Source organism: Lachancea thermotolerans, assembly GCF_000142805.1.
Source record: "Lachancea thermotolerans CBS 6340 chromosome B complete sequence".
In the NCBI taxonomy this organism is placed as follows: domain Eukaryota; kingdom Fungi; phylum Ascomycota; class Saccharomycetes; order Saccharomycetales; family Saccharomycetaceae; genus Lachancea; species Lachancea thermotolerans.
Window position 1 is genome coordinate 455,281 of NC_013078.1, and position 15,978 is coordinate 471,258.

General features: G+C 49.9%; 10 protein-coding genes and 1 non-coding gene across 11 annotated transcripts; 6 read left to right on the forward strand and 5 right to left on the reverse strand.

The window, feature by feature from the left end:
• Nucleotides 1-320: 320 nt before the first annotated feature.
• CPT1 (diacylglycerol cholinephosphotransferase) lies at nt 321-1,358 on the forward strand (the record flags this gene model as incomplete). Its single annotated transcript, XM_002551980.1, has 1 exon — nt 321-1,358. The coding sequence occupies one exon, from the start codon at nt 321-323 to the stop codon at nt 1,356-1,358; it is 1,038 nt and encodes a 345-aa protein (XP_002552026.1).
• Nucleotides 1,359-1,550: 192 nt separating this feature from the next.
• On the reverse strand, nt 1,551-1,988 carry TOM22 (Tom22p; the record flags this gene model as incomplete). Its single annotated transcript, XM_002551981.1, has 1 exon — nt 1,551-1,988. One exon carries the CDS (start codon nt 1,986-1,988, stop codon nt 1,551-1,553), a length of 438 nt encoding a protein of 145 aa, XP_002552027.1.
• A 251-nt stretch (nt 1,989-2,239) lies between these two features.
• Nucleotides 2,240-5,407, reverse strand: KRE33 (ribosome biosynthesis protein KRE33; the record flags this gene model as incomplete). The annotated part of the gene is made up of 1 exon (XM_002551982.1): nt 2,240-5,407. The coding sequence occupies one exon, from the start codon at nt 5,405-5,407 to the stop codon at nt 2,240-2,242; it is 3,168 nt and encodes a 1,055-aa protein (XP_002552028.1).
• A 624-nt stretch (nt 5,408-6,031) lies between these two features.
• Nucleotides 6,032-8,209, forward strand: NDT80 (transcription factor NDT80; the record flags this gene model as incomplete). The annotated part of the gene is made up of 1 exon (XM_002551983.1): nt 6,032-8,209. The coding sequence occupies one exon, from the start codon at nt 6,032-6,034 to the stop codon at nt 8,207-8,209; it is 2,178 nt and encodes a 725-aa protein (XP_002552029.1).
• A 38-nt stretch (nt 8,210-8,247) lies between these two features.
• KLTH0B05566r lies at nt 8,248-8,340 on the reverse strand. The gene is made up of 2 exons: nt 8,304-8,340; nt 8,248-8,283 (listed from the first exon to the last, which is right to left on the reverse strand). It is a non-coding gene; the product is annotated as a tRNA-Phe (tRNA).
• A 315-nt stretch (nt 8,341-8,655) lies between these two features.
• Nucleotides 8,656-9,198, forward strand: FYV6 (Fyv6p; the record flags this gene model as incomplete). Its single annotated transcript, XM_002551984.1, has 1 exon — nt 8,656-9,198. The coding sequence occupies one exon, from the start codon at nt 8,656-8,658 to the stop codon at nt 9,196-9,198; it is 543 nt and encodes a 180-aa protein (XP_002552030.1).
• Nucleotides 9,199-9,508: 310 nt separating this feature from the next.
• KLTH0B05610g (uncharacterized protein) lies at nt 9,509-10,624 on the forward strand (the record flags this gene model as incomplete). The annotated part of the gene is made up of 1 exon (XM_002551985.1): nt 9,509-10,624. One exon carries the CDS (start codon nt 9,509-9,511, stop codon nt 10,622-10,624), a length of 1,116 nt encoding a protein of 371 aa, XP_002552031.1.
• A 295-nt stretch (nt 10,625-10,919) lies between these two features.
• ANS1 (Ans1p) lies at nt 10,920-11,195 on the reverse strand (the record flags this gene model as incomplete). The annotated part of the gene is made up of 1 exon (XM_002551986.1): nt 10,920-11,195. The coding sequence occupies one exon, from the start codon at nt 11,193-11,195 to the stop codon at nt 10,920-10,922; it is 276 nt and encodes a 91-aa protein (XP_002552032.1).
• A 1,481-nt stretch (nt 11,196-12,676) lies between these two features.
• Nucleotides 12,677-13,021, forward strand: FPR1 (peptidylprolyl isomerase FPR1; the record flags this gene model as incomplete). The annotated part of the gene is made up of 1 exon (XM_002551987.1): nt 12,677-13,021. The coding sequence occupies one exon, from the start codon at nt 12,677-12,679 to the stop codon at nt 13,019-13,021; it is 345 nt and encodes a 114-aa protein (XP_002552033.1).
• Nucleotides 13,022-13,086: 65 nt separating this feature from the next.
• On the reverse strand, nt 13,087-14,211 carry EAF7 (Eaf7p; the record flags this gene model as incomplete). Its single annotated transcript, XM_002551988.1, has 1 exon — nt 13,087-14,211. The coding sequence occupies one exon, from the start codon at nt 14,209-14,211 to the stop codon at nt 13,087-13,089; it is 1,125 nt and encodes a 374-aa protein (XP_002552034.1).
• A 269-nt stretch (nt 14,212-14,480) lies between these two features.
• NAM9 (mitochondrial 37S ribosomal protein uS4m) lies at nt 14,481-15,923 on the forward strand (the record flags this gene model as incomplete). Its single annotated transcript, XM_002551989.1, has 1 exon — nt 14,481-15,923. One exon carries the CDS (start codon nt 14,481-14,483, stop codon nt 15,921-15,923), a length of 1,443 nt encoding a protein of 480 aa, XP_002552035.1.
• Nucleotides 15,924-15,978: the final 55 nt, after the last annotated feature.

Sequence of the window (15,978 nt, forward strand, 5' to 3'; positions counted from 1 at the left end):
GTGGTCTGCTCCGCAAACTTCAGAAAGTTCAAAAAACTTGACGTTTTGAAGGGTCGCGTTTGGACCCTAAGACAACAGTTCCATCCATCTAGCCGCTGCGATACAAAGCGATATGGGGTTTTTTATTCCGCATTCAAAGCTTGAAAACTTAAAGGCTTACAAGTACGTTAACTTGCTTTCTCTAGACTGAAAATCGATTCCAATAGCCAGACACATTCTAACTCAACATTGGCAGGTACCAAAGCGAGGACAGGTCACTTGTAACCAAGTACGTATTGAAGCCATTTTGGCTCAAGTTTGTTAACATCTTCCCGCTATGGATGGCACCAAATCTCGTTACGTTATCAGGCCTTGGTTTCATCATAATCAATGTTCTCACTGTATTGTATTATGACCCTACGCTTTCAGAAGAGTCCCCTAGATGGACCTATTTCTCTTACGCTCTGGGCCTATTTCTTTACCAGACATTCGACGCTTGTGATGGGCAACACGCTCGCCGCACTGGGCAATCAGGTCCATTAGGGGAGCTTTTTGATCACTGCATCGATTCATTGAATACCTCTCTGTCCATGATTGTCTTTGCCTCTGCTGTTGGAAGCGGAATGAGGTTTATGACTTTAATGTCTCAGTTTGCAATTTTGTGCAACTTCTACTTGAGTACTTGGGAAGAATACCATACTCATAAGTTGTTTCTCAGCGAATTTTCTGGCCCAGTGGAAGGCATTTTGATTATTGTTGCCGCCTTTATTCTTACCGGAATTTACGGTCCTCAGAAGCTATGGCACACGCTACTAGGGGAGCTTACTCTATGGGGGCACACTTACAGAATTGAGAGCATCCACGCTGTGTATGCCTTTTGCAGTGTCGGGCTGGTCTTCAATATCCTATCAGCAAGACGGAACGTTGTTGAACACTACAAAAAAGTAAGCGATTCTACTCAAGAGGCAGTTGACGACGTGCGCAAGGCAACGAAGGGACTTGTGCCCTTTTTTGTCTATTTCGGAACTGTGTTTGTGCTTGTGCTGATTGACCCTGAGATTATTTCTCTACCATTTATTCTTTCTGTGGGGCTAACAATGGCATTTACAGTCGGAAGAATCATTGTTTCGCATTTAACTAAACAATCTTTCCCAATGATTAACCCACCCATGCTGACTCCCACAATTCAACTGCTTATAAGGATTTTGATGGTGCACGTTATTGGTTATGACCAATCGAGCGTTCTCACTGCATTGAACTGGTTTGGCTTCGGTTTGACTATGGGAATCCACCTTATGTTCATTACAGAAGTGATCTATGAATTTACGACATACCTCGACATTTATGTGCTGTCGATTAAGCACCCCAAAACCGCTTAAGGTTCCAAGGAATCCTAACAAGTCTTGTTTAGAAAAAGCTCGTTAAAGAAACAAATTAGTCGCTTCATAATTTATATACAAGGCTAAGGAAGAAAGAGCCACATGCTAGTGGCTAATACACAGCTGGTTAGAAAAAACTTTCAATTATGCCATAAGCCCCAGGGCTTCAGCTGGTTGACTATTTTATTTGCATTAGGCGATAGCGGGAGCCGGTGTGGCGTCTCCCTGCACCAAAATCTCGTTAGCGTCCTTTTGGAGGTCAAAACTCTTCTCCATCTCAATGAGCTGTTGTTCGGCAAGGATCGATAGCGATAGAGGTACACCTAACAAGAGGGCAGAAGTTGTGACAGCCCATGCTACGTTTCCACTTTTTGAGAAGGTGTTTCTGACCGCGGAGACTGTGACATTGAAAACGTTTGAAATGGTCTGTCTCTGTCTTGGGGGAATTATGTCTTTCAAAGCCACCAATCTCTCTAGGAAAGTTTCCTCCTCGTCATACTCGTCATCACTGGAGAATTCATCAGAAGATTCATGTTCGGCTGTAGTGTCCTGTCTGCTGAAGGAACTGGATGGTACCTTTTCTTCTTCGAAAGAAATGTTCTCTTCTCTAACTTCAGTCAATTCAACCATCGTGTGTGTAGTTCAGGGAGCTTCAGTAATTTCCTAACCTAATAATCAGCAACCTGTGGCTATATCAAAGCAAGCTTGCCCTGATTTTTCATATTAAAATTTTTTATAACATAACCTAGTGAGCCATGTATGAGGGTAACTTAGGATGCTCAACAAGATACTTACAAACAAATCACACTCTTATCTGGTGTAAGCGGCACTCAGCCATCGTCTATTATACAGTTTAATCAGCCGAGTAGACATTTACATGATCATTTCTTGGGTTTTTTCTTTGATGACTTTTTGACGGCGCTCATTTCAGCGTTGAAGATATCTTCAGCGTTTTCCGTTTTTCTCTTCTTATTCGACTTTACAGCAACTGTCCCGTTCTTCTTGGCAGCCTTGTCGAGATCCTTTTTGGACTGAGCCCATTCTTCAGCATTGTCATCAATGGCGTACTTGTCTAGGTTGAGTGAATTGATGAGTTCTTTCTGTTTCTCCTGCATGGCAGTGAGAGCGCGTGTACCGGCTTTTTCGAGGTCATCGTCCATTTTTTCCATAACACTGGAAGCATCCAAAGCAGTAACTTCTTCGCCATTCATTTCTGCAATGTTGTCATCTTTGGCTTCTGGCATAGAACGTTCGATGGACTGACTCACAACCTCGCGGAAATATATTGAAAATTTCCTTATGATCTTTGCGAACATTGCAATAGCTTGATTGAATGGGAGGTTCAGTTCCTTAGAGACATCATCGACGCTTTTCCGTTGAAGGCCAACAGCTAGCAAAATCGCACTTTGGACGCTGGAGAGATTAACACTGCTGCCCATGCGGCCTGAGAAGTAAAGTGATGACAGCAGTGGCAAGAGGTCAACAATGACATGATAATCTAGTAAGTTGTTAGCGTAGCTGTCGAGTCTCTTGAGATCGAAGGGAGAAAGAACTTGATCAATGTCCTCTTTCGTTAGAGGACGAGCTGCGTGCTTGTTCTCTGCGTTACCAGACAAGCCGTTTGCCTTTTTAACGCTTTCAATCACATTGAGCGCTTGAACCGCGCTAAACTTCCTAAATTCATAGGAAAGCAGAGAGAGGAAACGTTTGTGAAAGTCATTGGCATACTCTGACAACCAGTGAGACTCTCTCCCTTCAAGGACGTTGAGCATTACGCAAGTGTGCTCCCCGGTCAAATCGTTAGCAGTTTGGCGTAAGTATACTGGCACAAACTTATTCTTTTTCCAAAACTTGTGAAGGCTGCTTGTCAGTCCATAGGAAACGCCCAGGTAATGCAAGAAGTGAGGAGGCTGCTCAGAAAGCTTCAACAATAAAGGCGGAAGTGTTTTGGCATCTCTCAGTTTGACTTCGTCCTTTAAGAGATTGGTCTTTGAAAGCTCCTGATCGTTGACTCTTTTTAGTTCATGCGATGCAGGCTTCGAATTTTCGTTAAGATCGGCAAATTTGCCTTCGTAGTAGTCTCTCAAAAGCTCAATAGCTCTAGACCCGTAGCCCATCGAAGAGTACTCTGGGTTAGTGGCCACGCGAACAACGCGAGCACCACTCAAGCTTGGGAACTCTTCATCTTGAAACTGTTGAGAAATCAGCCATGGGATAAGGTCGCCACCTGCTCTCTGGCCACGCGAAAGCGAAGACTTTACGCTATCTCTAGAGATTTCACCTTCCAAAGCGACCTGAATAACAACAAGAGGATCCGGGATTCTTCCGCCATCCTTTGGATTGATTGGTGGTAGAAGAACAAAGAGCTGGTGTGCTGGGGCATCGCTCATGAGTTGCAGATCATTCGGTGAATTCTTGTAGTGTGACGCCACATATAGTGCCATCATTTTCTCCAGGAAGGTCTCTGATACTGGGTGATAAGAGAACAACGTATCCCTGTTCACAACAAACAGGTTACATTCCGATGGATGAGGAGTTCCTCTAGCGGCAAACCTTGGATTTTTAATTAAGGTGACGTCTAGACAAAGAAGTTTGTTCAGCCATTTCTCAACGGGATCACCAGGCGCGTATCTGATAGGCTCATCAAGAACAACCTCCTTCAATGACCTCCCGGATGCGTGGAAATCCTGTTTTTTGTTGTCTCTTGACACAACCATCGTCTCTGAAGTCTCTCTGCCGGAGGAGTTGGCCTGGTCTCTAAGCTGCTGGATCAATTTTAGAGATAGGGACCGACCGGTACCCTCGTAACCGTTAATTGTCGATGCCATAAACACCAAATATGGACCCAAAAGGTTCTTAACCACAGGAAGCGGAATAGCCGCTGCCTCATCTATGACAACAAGCTCTGCTTGTCCTAACACGTGGGAGTCATTGGGCACAATGTACTGAATGGTCTGTCTGTGGCTCTTCTTTATATCAACTCTCACAATTGCCTTGTTAAAGCTTGGGTTAGTGGACTGAATGATGTCATAGTCCATATGCTCCTGGTATCCAAGAGCATCGAAACCTTTGAATATGAACTCGAATAGAGTCTTCAAGTTTTCTGGAGATGGAGAGGTGACAAAAATGTTGGAGTACCCATGAGAGACTGCGGCTGCAATCGCAATACCCAACGCTGCAGATTTACCTCTACCTCTTCCGGCCGTAAGCGCAACTGTCGAATTCAAGTTTTTCTCGGAAATAGCATCGATAAAGTTCAGAATAGCCTGAGCTTGATTGACGGTCTTCGACAGTGCTACGAGGGAACCAGCGGGTTGTACATCCTCCAAAGACTCCTTTAGCTCAATAAGCTCCTGTTGTCTCGGTGGGATCTCGTCCTCGTCCTTGGGAGGAAGGGGCTGGACGTTCTTGCCCCCAGAGATTGGAAGCACGTTGAGTTCGTCGTCGACCACGAGGCAGTTTTCGTTGGAGCCCAGGGATAAAATAAACCGCTCGTTGAACCTAGCAACCACGTCGCTGTGGGCCTCTGTTCTGTAGCGGGAATGTATATCCATGGTCATGGTATACAGCTGCTTCAGCGAAGTCATCGATTTCAGTAAAATGACGACGATGCCCCCACCTTCGACAGTTTCCACGGTACGTGCAAGGAGGTTAGGGGTTAGAGCCTCGAAATCTTGCAGAATACACATACCATATGTGTTACCCAGAATCTTCTCGGTTTCCTTGTAGTAAACGTATCTAATGTTTTGGTTCGAGATGAAGGTTTCGAATGGATCCTGCTCATTGACCTCACGCGTACCGCGCTTGATCTCTTTCTTGATCTTCGCTTCTCTCTTTTTGCGGTGCGAGGTGAAGCCCAAAAGCTTCTTTTTGTACGCCCACAAGACTGACTTGTTCATCTTCAAGTCCGCACTCATCATCAAGTAGTGCAGATTTGGCAACTGGTTACGCGCTTTATCGCCCACAATGACGAAAAAGCTCCGCTGCTTGGTTTGAGCACCATTTCTTATAAGCGATGGGATACGGGAGTCGATCGCCTTTTTCGCCATGTTTCCTGGTGTCTATGATGACTCTAGGAGACTTGATCGTGTAGCAGCGTTCTACTAATCTAGAGCTCATCTCATCGCGCATTGAAAATTTTAGTATATTACCCGGCATATCCAAATTCTGAAAAATCTGAAAACAGATTTTTCCCAACTTTCCGAGGGTAGAAAACACCTCACTGAAGTCTAGAGCACAATACCGAGGGTTAAAACGTCAATATAGGACCTCGGCGGCTAAGCCTGTTGCCGTATAACCAAAATTTAAAGGCGCGGCTGGCAAGTTTGAGCAGCAGTTGATTTTGTGCTAGATATGAAGCCATTTGAAACCTCTTTAGGGTGAGAGTATTCCCTCAGCATATCGCGAAGACGCTCTCAATCTAACGTGATTTCGGCGGCTATTTAGTGTTTACAGGTCTTGTTTGTTTTCGTTTTTGTGTCAGAACCCGCCACAAACATACGAAAAATAAAGTTCCAAATCTTCCATATACTCTTTGTGACCAGGGGGGTAAAGTCCTATCAGATCTAAGGCGGTTTCGGTAACGCTCTGGCTCAGCCGTAACGCCCCGACCAGTCTCGTTACATTTCCAGGTAAGGTTTGCTTAGTGAAGCTTTTGATATATTAGGCCCGGTATGCCAGATGATGCGAATGAGGAGACAATACAAGAGTTTGCATACAGCCTGAATGCCGAAGATGGGTTGAAGGACATTGCAGGAGGCGAGGTGCATGACGATCTCAATGAAGCTATTGTGGAAAACGACAGCCGCGGGAAAGTTGAAAATTCGGGGGGATCAGAGAGATCAGCACAGCAAAGAAGGACTGGGAAGCGTCGCAAGGCACATGGCCGAATGAGAAATTTTGTCTACAATCAAGAATCAAGCAGCTCACGTCCTCATTGCAGGGGGGTCTTGTCCGCAAAGGAAAAGAGTGAAAATAACGTCGAGACCATCACGCACGAAGACGGAAGCACGAGTAACTACTTCGATAAACGCAGACTCAAGATTGCCCCGCGCTCGACCCTGCAATTTAAGATAGGGCCATCGTTTGAGACTGTCGGGCGATATTGCCAAGTGCTGGGGCATCGTGACAAAAGGCCGGTGAATTTCATGCTGAGGCCTCGCATAGACCGTGGTTTCGACCATATTGAAGATGAATGGATCGGTTACAAACGCAATTACTTCACGCTGGTGACGTCTTTCGAGGTTGAAAGCCTAGAACTGCCGGAATTTTTGAATCAGTCCTTTGAAGTGGATGGGGTTTCAGGTGCGAGTAGCCCCCTAAGGCCAAAGTACTTTGCAGTGCGCCTCATGGCTGTGTGCGATGAGGATGAGTCACAAGTTAGCCTCGTGCAGCACACTGCGAAACGCGATAAAGGCCCGCAGTTCGAACCGCCCATCCTGGCATTGGTTCCCGCAACGCTACCCAGCCATCAGATCATTAGAGAAGCGTCGAATGTGAGAAACGAGTCGAAGATGAAGAAATATGACTCCTTATTCTTTTTCTACCGAAACACAGACGCGCAGGAATTCGCGCCTGAAAGCGTGGTACACAGCTATCCCAAGGACCGCATCAAAAAGGTTGCACGATATGAAAGGGTACAATTCTCTTCCTCTATTAACGCTAAAAAGCAGCCAAACCAGTGCAAGCACTTCAAGCTGCGCGTTGTCTTGGGCTGTGTGGTGGACGGGCAGCACCTAAATCAAGATTCGTTTTGCGCTTATCAGGGCCTCGATTGCCTTGTCGAAAACGGAACAGGCACTTTTGTGCCAATATTAGAGATGGAGACACCGCCTTTAGTTATTCGCGGTCGATCGCCTTCCAATTATTCCGCTGCCCTTGCAACCCCAAGTCCTAAGCGAGCAAAAGCTTGCCAGAATAGCATATCCGCAACAAGGAACAGTGGCCCTGGTAAAGGCGTCCCAACTTGTGGCCCCTTGACGCGTGGCACACCTCGCGCTGTATTCAAAGCATCAGAATTTCAAGATTCAAATGAGGATGGCATGCAGAAGCGCCGTGGTGCCACAAAGCCACTATCATTCAGTAGCTCCAACTTGAAGCCCTCGGCCAGCGTAAAGACTCCTGACTCGAATATGCCGAAGAAGACCCCGTCCTCACTGACGTTCTCTGAAAAGCGCCTAGATATGCAAACAATGTCATCTATTGAGGCCGTGATGATGAGGCATCTCCCGCATATCCTTGAAAGGGGATCTGTCGTTGAAGGTCTAGATTTATTATCCAAACACTGCTCTGACAGCTCGTACACAATCGGCATGAGGGACATTGAGCTGACGCCGTTTTTACTAGGAACGCCTCAAGACTTCGGTGGACATCATTCAACGTCGGGTTTTGAAAGTGATGTTTTCGGTCTAGGCATGAGCCCGGAGCCCGCACATCCACATTCCCCCAGCAATGCTTGCACGATCCGAGAAACTACGAAGCAACTGCGTCCACTCAGAGAACGCAAGCTCAATAATAAGCCTGCTTCCATGGATATTACTTTCTCAGGCAAGCCCTCATCAACAAACAACGATGAGGCCACTGAGTGTACTTTCTCGGAGAACTCGTACCAGTTTCATGCCACCATAAATGCAAAAAGTTCAAGGGGCACGGCCAACGTACCGCGATCGGTTGAACCAAACCCCATGGACATCTCATTCCGTTTAAATATGGGCACTGATTCCGCAAGCATGCCTCGGCCAATTTCTAACACGGGGCTAGCATCGCGGCGTATGCTCACAGCAAGTGGCAAGCCATCGGATATCTTCGGGGCGAGCGAACTCTTCGACGAGCCTAGTTTCTATCGTCATTAATCACTGGCACAATGGAGCAGTCAAGTACAAAAAATAAATGCGAATTCTGTGGATCGAACACAGGACCTCCAGATTTCAATTAGACCGAAGTTGACTTCAGTCTGGCGCTCTCCCATCTGAGCTAAATCCGCTTTTTGATGTTAGGGCCAATCTTTCAGCCAACTCACTGTACACTGCTTGCCAGGTGATCTTGTTACAGCATTATGCTTTGGGCTATATTTCGGCTGTTTTGACTATCCGTTGATTCCCTTGCCTGTGTCAGTCCGTCACTGAGCTGTGAGCTCTTTGGGTCATATACCTTTTCAGGTCTCCCCTGCAACTGAGGAGGTTTACCCATTGTGTGTAGGTCGTTTGTAGCACATTTTAAAAGATTTATTAGCCAGCCCAAGCCCGGCTGAGCCGTCAAAGACAGACCTAACTTAGGGAAGCTCGATATTGTCTGTGAAATGTCCACAAGGCAGGAGAATGACTTGCAGAGTTCAAGGTTCGTCAAAGAGGGCAACGCAGATATTGAGCTGCAGAGGCAGCGTGAGCGTCAAGAGAGCGCTAAATTGGACACTGATTTTAGGACCAAAGAGCGCTTAACTCTACAGGACCAGCTGAGGCTCAACGCTATTACAAAGCAAGAAGAGTTCAGCTCGCTAGTGAAAGACCGCAATAGCTTTAATCGACTTAGCAAACAGGACGTAGAGTTTTACGAGAGTCTGCAGAGGAGGGCGCAACTTGAAAATCAGAGCCTTGAAGAATTTCTGGAGAAGAACACCCGAGAATATGACAAGAAAAAGGCGCAAGTGCTTGCTCACGAGAGCGGACGCCCAGAAAGCGTACCGACCAGAGTGCAAGTTCCTGCGAAGATTACCAAAAAGCGCAGCATGCCGTCCAAAAACGGCATCAAGGGCGTGATAAAGAAAAAAAAATCCAAGAGCAACCATGAAGTACCCGAGAACCGCGACCATTCCAAGGTAGAAACCTCGAAGGGCTCCAATTAAAATTCGACAATGCTAAGGCACAGACACCACTCAAAACTGCGGCTTGCGGAACCCAGATCCGTGCTGTAATAATCCGTCTTCCGCTAATTTTTACTACCCTATTTCCATAGTTTTCGAGAGATTCTGACAAATGATAAATGCCTGCTCCACCGTAAAGTTCTATCATAGCAAACGTCCAAGGAGGATTAGGGCATACCTAATGTCGGACGAACACCTTGTTACTGGGGGGTGAGAGTCGAGGTATATATCAAGGCGCCCTGAGGATCAACGAAGTCCTTTGTAGTCCAAAAATATTAGGAACTAACAAAAAATGTCAGTACCTAAAACCATGAGAGCAGTTGTTGTCGACGGTGACAAAGCCGTTGTCAAAAGAGATGTGCCCGTCCCAAAGATCTTCGGCACGCAGATGCTGGTCGAGATAAAAGCCGTGGCCGGCAACCCCACCGACTGGAAGCATGTCGACTTCCACATCGCGCCTCAGGGCTCGATTCTGGGATGCGACGTGGCAGGCGTGGTCAAGGAACTGGGCCCCGACGTCGACAAGACGAGGTTCGCGGTGGGCGACACCATCACCGGTATCGTGCACGGTGGCTCTGTGAAGTTCCCCCAAAACGGTGGTTTCGCGGATTACGCATTGGTGGACTCGGTGCTGAGCTACAAGCTGAAGCTCAACCCCACCAAGCAGGCGACAATCTCCCATGGAAGCGTCGAGAGCTTTGAGGCCGCTGCGTCGCTCCCAGTGTCGCTGCTGACTGCGGGCGTGGTCCTGGACCTGCATCTGGGCAACAAGCTGGTGTGGGAGCCAAAGACCCCTCAGCACGACTTCCCCGTGGTTCTATGGGGTGGTGCAACCGGTGTCGGCCTGTGGCTGATCCAGCTCGCGAAGCAGCTAAACGCGTACTCGAAGATTGTCGTGGTTGCGTCCAAGAAGCACGAGGAGCACCTGTGCCACCTCGGAGCGGACGAGGTCTTTGACTACCACGACTCCGACGTGATCGACCAAATCAAGGCAAAGTACGGCGGGTTCCGTCACTTGGTGGACTGCGTTGCGACCCCAGAGACCTTCCAGCAGACCTACAGCTTGGCGTCCGACTCCGCAGACGCCATCGTCATGACGTTGATGATGTACTCGGAGAAGGACATCCCGGAGCCCGAGCGCAAGAGCAACGTCAAGGTGGACTGGGCTCTTCTGTACTTGGTCTCGGGCTCGGAAGTGCCTTTCGGGAAAATGACAGTGCCAGCGCGGCCTGAGTACCGCACTGCGGTTGCGGAGTTCATCAAGTTCTCCGAGGGACGCGTGCTCGACGGCCGTCTGATCCACCCTCGCATTAAGGTGTACGAGGGCGGTCTGGACGTTGTTCCCCAGATCATGGACGACGTCAAGAACGGCATGAACTCCGGCGAAAAACTGGTGGCCAAGCTTTAGAGGCAGTGTAAGTACTCGAACAGATACGTAGCTTTATGAACAAGAGGATTGAGACTTGAGAGGCAGAGACGGGCGCGAGCGCGAAGCGCAGGCGACATACGGGGGCGGGAGCTGCTCGCCCGCCCACGCACTCACCAGCTCGCTCGGGCACATTAAAAAAAGCTCGGGTATCAATTTTTACCAGCTACAAAATACGTAGAACGAACTAAACCGCGATATACTTATAGATCAACTGAGATCAACCGTTTGTAGAAAAACCGAGCGCGCGTACGCGCGAAGGCAGTCCGGGTGCCGCTTAGATCAGCAAAGCACCGGCGGCGGCCAAACCGGCCATGGCGACGAAGCCAGAGCCCATGGCAGCAGCACCGTTCTCGGTCTGAGTTGGGATGGTGGCGTTGCCGGAGCTGGTCCAGGAAGCGGTGGTGGTTGGAGCGGTGGTTGGCTCAGTGGCTGGAGCGGAGGTGGTAGCCTGGATCTGACCGTCACCGATCTGGGAGATGGCCTGGACGGTGGAGGCGGCGGAAACGACGGCGACGGAGGCGGCAGCGAAAGCGACAGTGGAGAATTGCATAACGAACGACTGTGTGTTGTAGAGATTAGTGAGTGCTGAACGATAAAAAAACCTAAAAGAATCCTCTCAACCAACATTTATCCACCTGTTCCACTGCTCCATACTTATACTTGCCGCCCCGACGTACCGCGCGATAACCCGATCCCACAAGATTCCCACAATACCGCTGTTCTAGACCTGCGTCTCTATGTTGACCCATTGCGTTGTCTCAGATACTGTTTACGGAAGTATGTGTTTTGCAGGATACTTGCCGCATTGAGCGTGCCTCGACCGCGCGCCTCGACTGCGCGCCGCGTACCAAGGCCTTTGCGGCACGGAGTTAAGTCGCTTGCGGTCGCGACGCGCGTGGTGTGAGTTGTTTTACACTGAAACGGGGCAGGCACGGGGAGACGCGAGCGCTCGGGTATTCTGAGAATGGAGCCGGAAGCGGGAAGAACGCCGAGAAAGTCTTTGGGAGCGCGTAGCAACCGGCGGGGACTGAGTGTGGCGGCGTGGATCGAGCCAAGACCGGGCTGCAGCGCATGCTGGCCGGCCAGTCGGCTATTATTAGCCGGGCCCCGCAGCGGGAGCGCGAATCAACGCGAATCAACGTGAGCTCGTCCACGTGACACGCGGAAGTGCGGAGCGCCGGGCGCCGGCTTCCGATGGGGCGGGTCACGTGCGCGAGGTGGTCTGCCGTGCGTGGTGCGTGGTGCGTGGTGGGTGGCGCTCTAGGTCACGTGCATCTAGCTCGTGTGGTCTTTTGTCGTCTTGTCACCTGCCTTGCGGGCTGGCGCGAGGCCGCGACGCCGTCGCGGCCGTGTGTAGGTATTAGCTAGTGGTTGTTGGAGGGATTCTGACGCGGACCGCGGAGACGATCAGCGTGTGTGTTAGCATTTGAGGTGAACGCCTAGGTGTTTGAGGTGTACGCCTAAGTATTTGAGGTGTGCGTTTTGGTGCTTGCGGCGTGCACTTTGGTGTTCAAGGCGTGCGCGCGCGTTTCGTGTATGTATGCCCGAAGTGTGTGTTCTTGTTCGTGCATTGTGTTCCAAATTGCTAGGGCCCTGATTGTCAAGATAGGGTTCTACAACATAAAAACTCGAGTGGCCTGCAGACGCACGCGTCCCGACAGAGAAGCATCAAAACGCGCGTGCTCACCGGCCCCCCCGGTGCCGTCGGACACGGATCGCCCGCGACTCCCTCGCGAAACGCCCGTCACGTGACACCTAAATACCTTCCCGCACGCGTGCGCGCGCCTGGCGCTAGCATAAGCCAGAGGGGCGGCCCTGCGCTGCCGGTGCCCTACCGTCGCATGCCCTGCCGCTCTCTCCAGCGTCTGCGCATTGCGCTATCGCCTACTGTCCTTCCTGCTCGCGCGGCGCGCTGTTACCCGGCCTCATCGCCGCACTCTCTCGCGTATATAAATTAGATAAAGCTTCCTCGTCGCGCCCAACGCCTCTTGCGCCCCTCCCAGCCAAACCTCACGCATCCACACTCCCGCAATGTCCGAGACTATCGAAGGTAACGTCAAGATCGACAGACTGTCCCCAGGCGACGGCAAGACTTTCCCAAAGACCGGTGACCTCGTCACTATCCACTACACCGGCACCCTGGAAAACGGCCAAAAGTTCGACTCTTCTGTCGACAGAGGCTCCCCCTTCCAATGCAACATCGGCGTCGGCCAGGTCATCAAGGGCTGGGACGCGGGTATTCCAAAGCTCTCCGTTGGCGAGAAGGCGAGACTGACCATCCCTGGTCCTTACGCCTACGGTCCTAGAGGCTTCCCAGGTCTGATCCCTCCAAACGCCACCCTGGTTTTCGACGTCGAGCTGTTGAAAGTCAACTAAGCGCAGTACGCGGCGCACTACGTAGCTTTACCGTTCTGTATCAAAAAATCCAACATTATACACTTTCAGCGGCGGGCCCTGCGCCGGTTGGCCACGCGCGAGCTCGACCGCTTTGCGGGAGGCGCCTTCGCGGCTTGCTCCGCGTCCTCGGCCGGCTCTGTCTCCGAGGGCGGCGAGACCGACTCCTTGGCGCCGCCCAAGCGCGCCGACCGCGACTCACTGGCTGATCCAGCAGCAGGGGCCGTGGACGCTGGCGCGGGCGCGGGCGCTTCGCGCGGCTGACTTCTCGTAGTTCGTGTTCTCTTCGAAGGAGGTTGTTCGGGTTCTTCGGCCTCCGCGGGCTCGCCCTCTGCCGGCGTCTCTGCGCCTTGGGCGCTTTCGTCTTTGTCTTTGTCTTTCTCTCCATCGAGGTCGCCCATTGCGCTATCCTCTTCTTTTTCTTCTCCCGTTACTGGGGTTTCGCCGTTGGTGGGCTCTTCGCTAGGTGCACTCTCGTGGCCATCGACACCAGAAGCCTGATCCGCAGGGCCATGCGACCGTGTGATACGGCCTGCTGGCTTAGCGACAGCCGCAGACCTTGTGACGCGGCGCGGAACGCGCTCCGAAAGCTCTTCATCCTGCGGCTTTGGTTCCGGTTCCTCGTCGTGCTCCTTTTCGTCGGCAACCATGTTTTCCTCTGCTGCCTCTTCTTCCTTTCGTGCAGTGTCCCCTTGCAGCTCTTCGCTTTCCGCGGTCTCCCCACGTTCCTTGCTTATCTCTGATTGTTCTGGGTTTTCGAACTCTTCTTGTTCTTCCTCCATGGCGCCTTGCGCATTCTCCAAAATAAGCTCCCCGTACTCATCCCACGGCAGATGGAACTCCCGCTGCTGCTTTGTAACACGTCGCAGCGACAGCGGTAGTACTGATGCCGCCTCGCCTGCTTCTTTCCCAGTGTGGTCATCTTCAACTTTGTCCAGCATGTCTAGGTCGTAGTGCTTGCTCAGCTTCGCCCAGAGTTCCTCCCGGGTGAATAAACCCTTACTCTCGCTTTTTTGCTTGTCAAACAGAAGCACAACGGGGAACAGCTCTGGTTTGTTCATCCGCTCCAGAATGTTGATCATGTGGAAGTGCTTGTGCATTCCCGCAGGCTTGAACTCCGTGATCCACCGAAAAAGCCGTATATCATCTTCGATACTCCAAGGTTCACTCATAGTCCCTTCAAGTACCCATTAGACGCGCCAACAAGCCGTCAATTGCGTCCAATTGTTCCTCAATCCGTGCTGTGATGAGCCTGAAATATACCTTCTCTGTAAATAAAGCTCACTTCAAGAACTTGACTTAGTGGCCGGGTTACTATTCTTAAAATTTTAATTCAAAATCTCTGCTAGTCGAGTAGAGACAAAAGTTGTTAAAAAAGGTCAAGACCAGGCACTTGAGAGCAGCTTGGTACTCTACTTCAGCTTGAAAGGGACGTGTGGCAATGCCAAGGAAGGCCGTTCTGCTAAAGTCCTTAGCCCGTGGACGAATCCGCTCTTCGTTCAACAAATACAATCTCTTCAACCTTTACAAGAAGGGCGATGTGGATTTCAGATCGAAAACACTTTACCAGCAGAAGTGGACCGCGAAGCAGGAGACGAGGGCTTACCACGGAGAGCATATGACCGAGGGAAGATGGCAGACGACTTTCACTCCAAAGCTTGATTCTGTTGCTCAACTGGACGCTTCTCTGAAAGGTGGGGAAATTGATCAAACTCCAATTCTATTGCAGACATTTGCGGTTCTGGAGAAGAGGCTCGACTTTGCGCTTTTCAGAGCGATGTTTGCTTCATCTGTAAGACAGGCGCGCCAGTTTATTTTGCACGGGAACGTTTTCGTTAACGGCATCAAGATCACGCAGCCGGGCTACCCACTGAAAGCTGGAGACGTATTCAATGTCAAGCCTGAGAAGGTATTACAAGCTTTGGGTGCCAAGAAGCCAAGTTTAAGTGAGGCTTTGAAAATCGACAAGCTTCAGATCGCTGTGTGGAATAAATATGTCAAGGCCATAAAAGAAAATCCAAGGGAGGAGTGGAAACGGAAACAAGAGAAGTTCAGGGCTATGGATGATTCTAATCCTAAGAAACAGGAGTACATGGAGTTTGTGAGAAATTACAACAAATCATTGACAGCTCAAATGGAGTCTGAAATTAAAAGTGCGACCAAGGAAGCCATTCTGGGTAAAGCAGTTTTGGCCGGGTCATCTGCGGCGGATCCCGAGAATCCACTTGTTGAAGAGTTTCTGACACACTTCTACGACGACAAGGCCCTTGCCACAAAGGCAGTTGAGTGCTTCAATGAATTGAGAAACACAAAGCTTATCCAGCCAGATGCCGCTTCAAAATCCGTTGCGGAACTTACCGAGTTTGCAAGAACCCTAACGAACTTAACAGAGGAACTGAAGAACAGCATGTCTGACAGCTCCAAGAAATCTTTACGAGCCGCTAAAAACATCGTCTCGGAGCTTTTGACGTCACAAGACAGCGTCATCAGAAAGCTATATGAGTCGAAAAAGGGAAGTGAAGAAACCTTATCAATTCCTTACGACCCTTTGTGGGCTAAAAGGATTCAAGGTCATAAACCAATTGATATCAAGGAATTGGCGGAAGACGAAAGCAAGGCCAGCCAACTCATAAATTTACCTTGGCAAAAAGGACTATATGGACGTCAAGACCCTTCAAAGCCATACTTCACTCCATGGAAGCCTCGGCCCTTCTTGGCGCCATTTGCCATTCTTCCTCACCACATCGAGGTTTCTTTCAAGACCTGCCACGCGGTGTATCTGAGGGATCCAGTTGCTAGGCCGGGTCAATCGGAGGTGATATCTCCATTTGGGTTGCCAGTCCACGAGCGTGCGTACATGTACTACGTTAGAAATGGTAAATAAACATGTAAATACTTGTGAAAAGGAAATAAACGAAGCAAAAGAAGCATCCATAGCA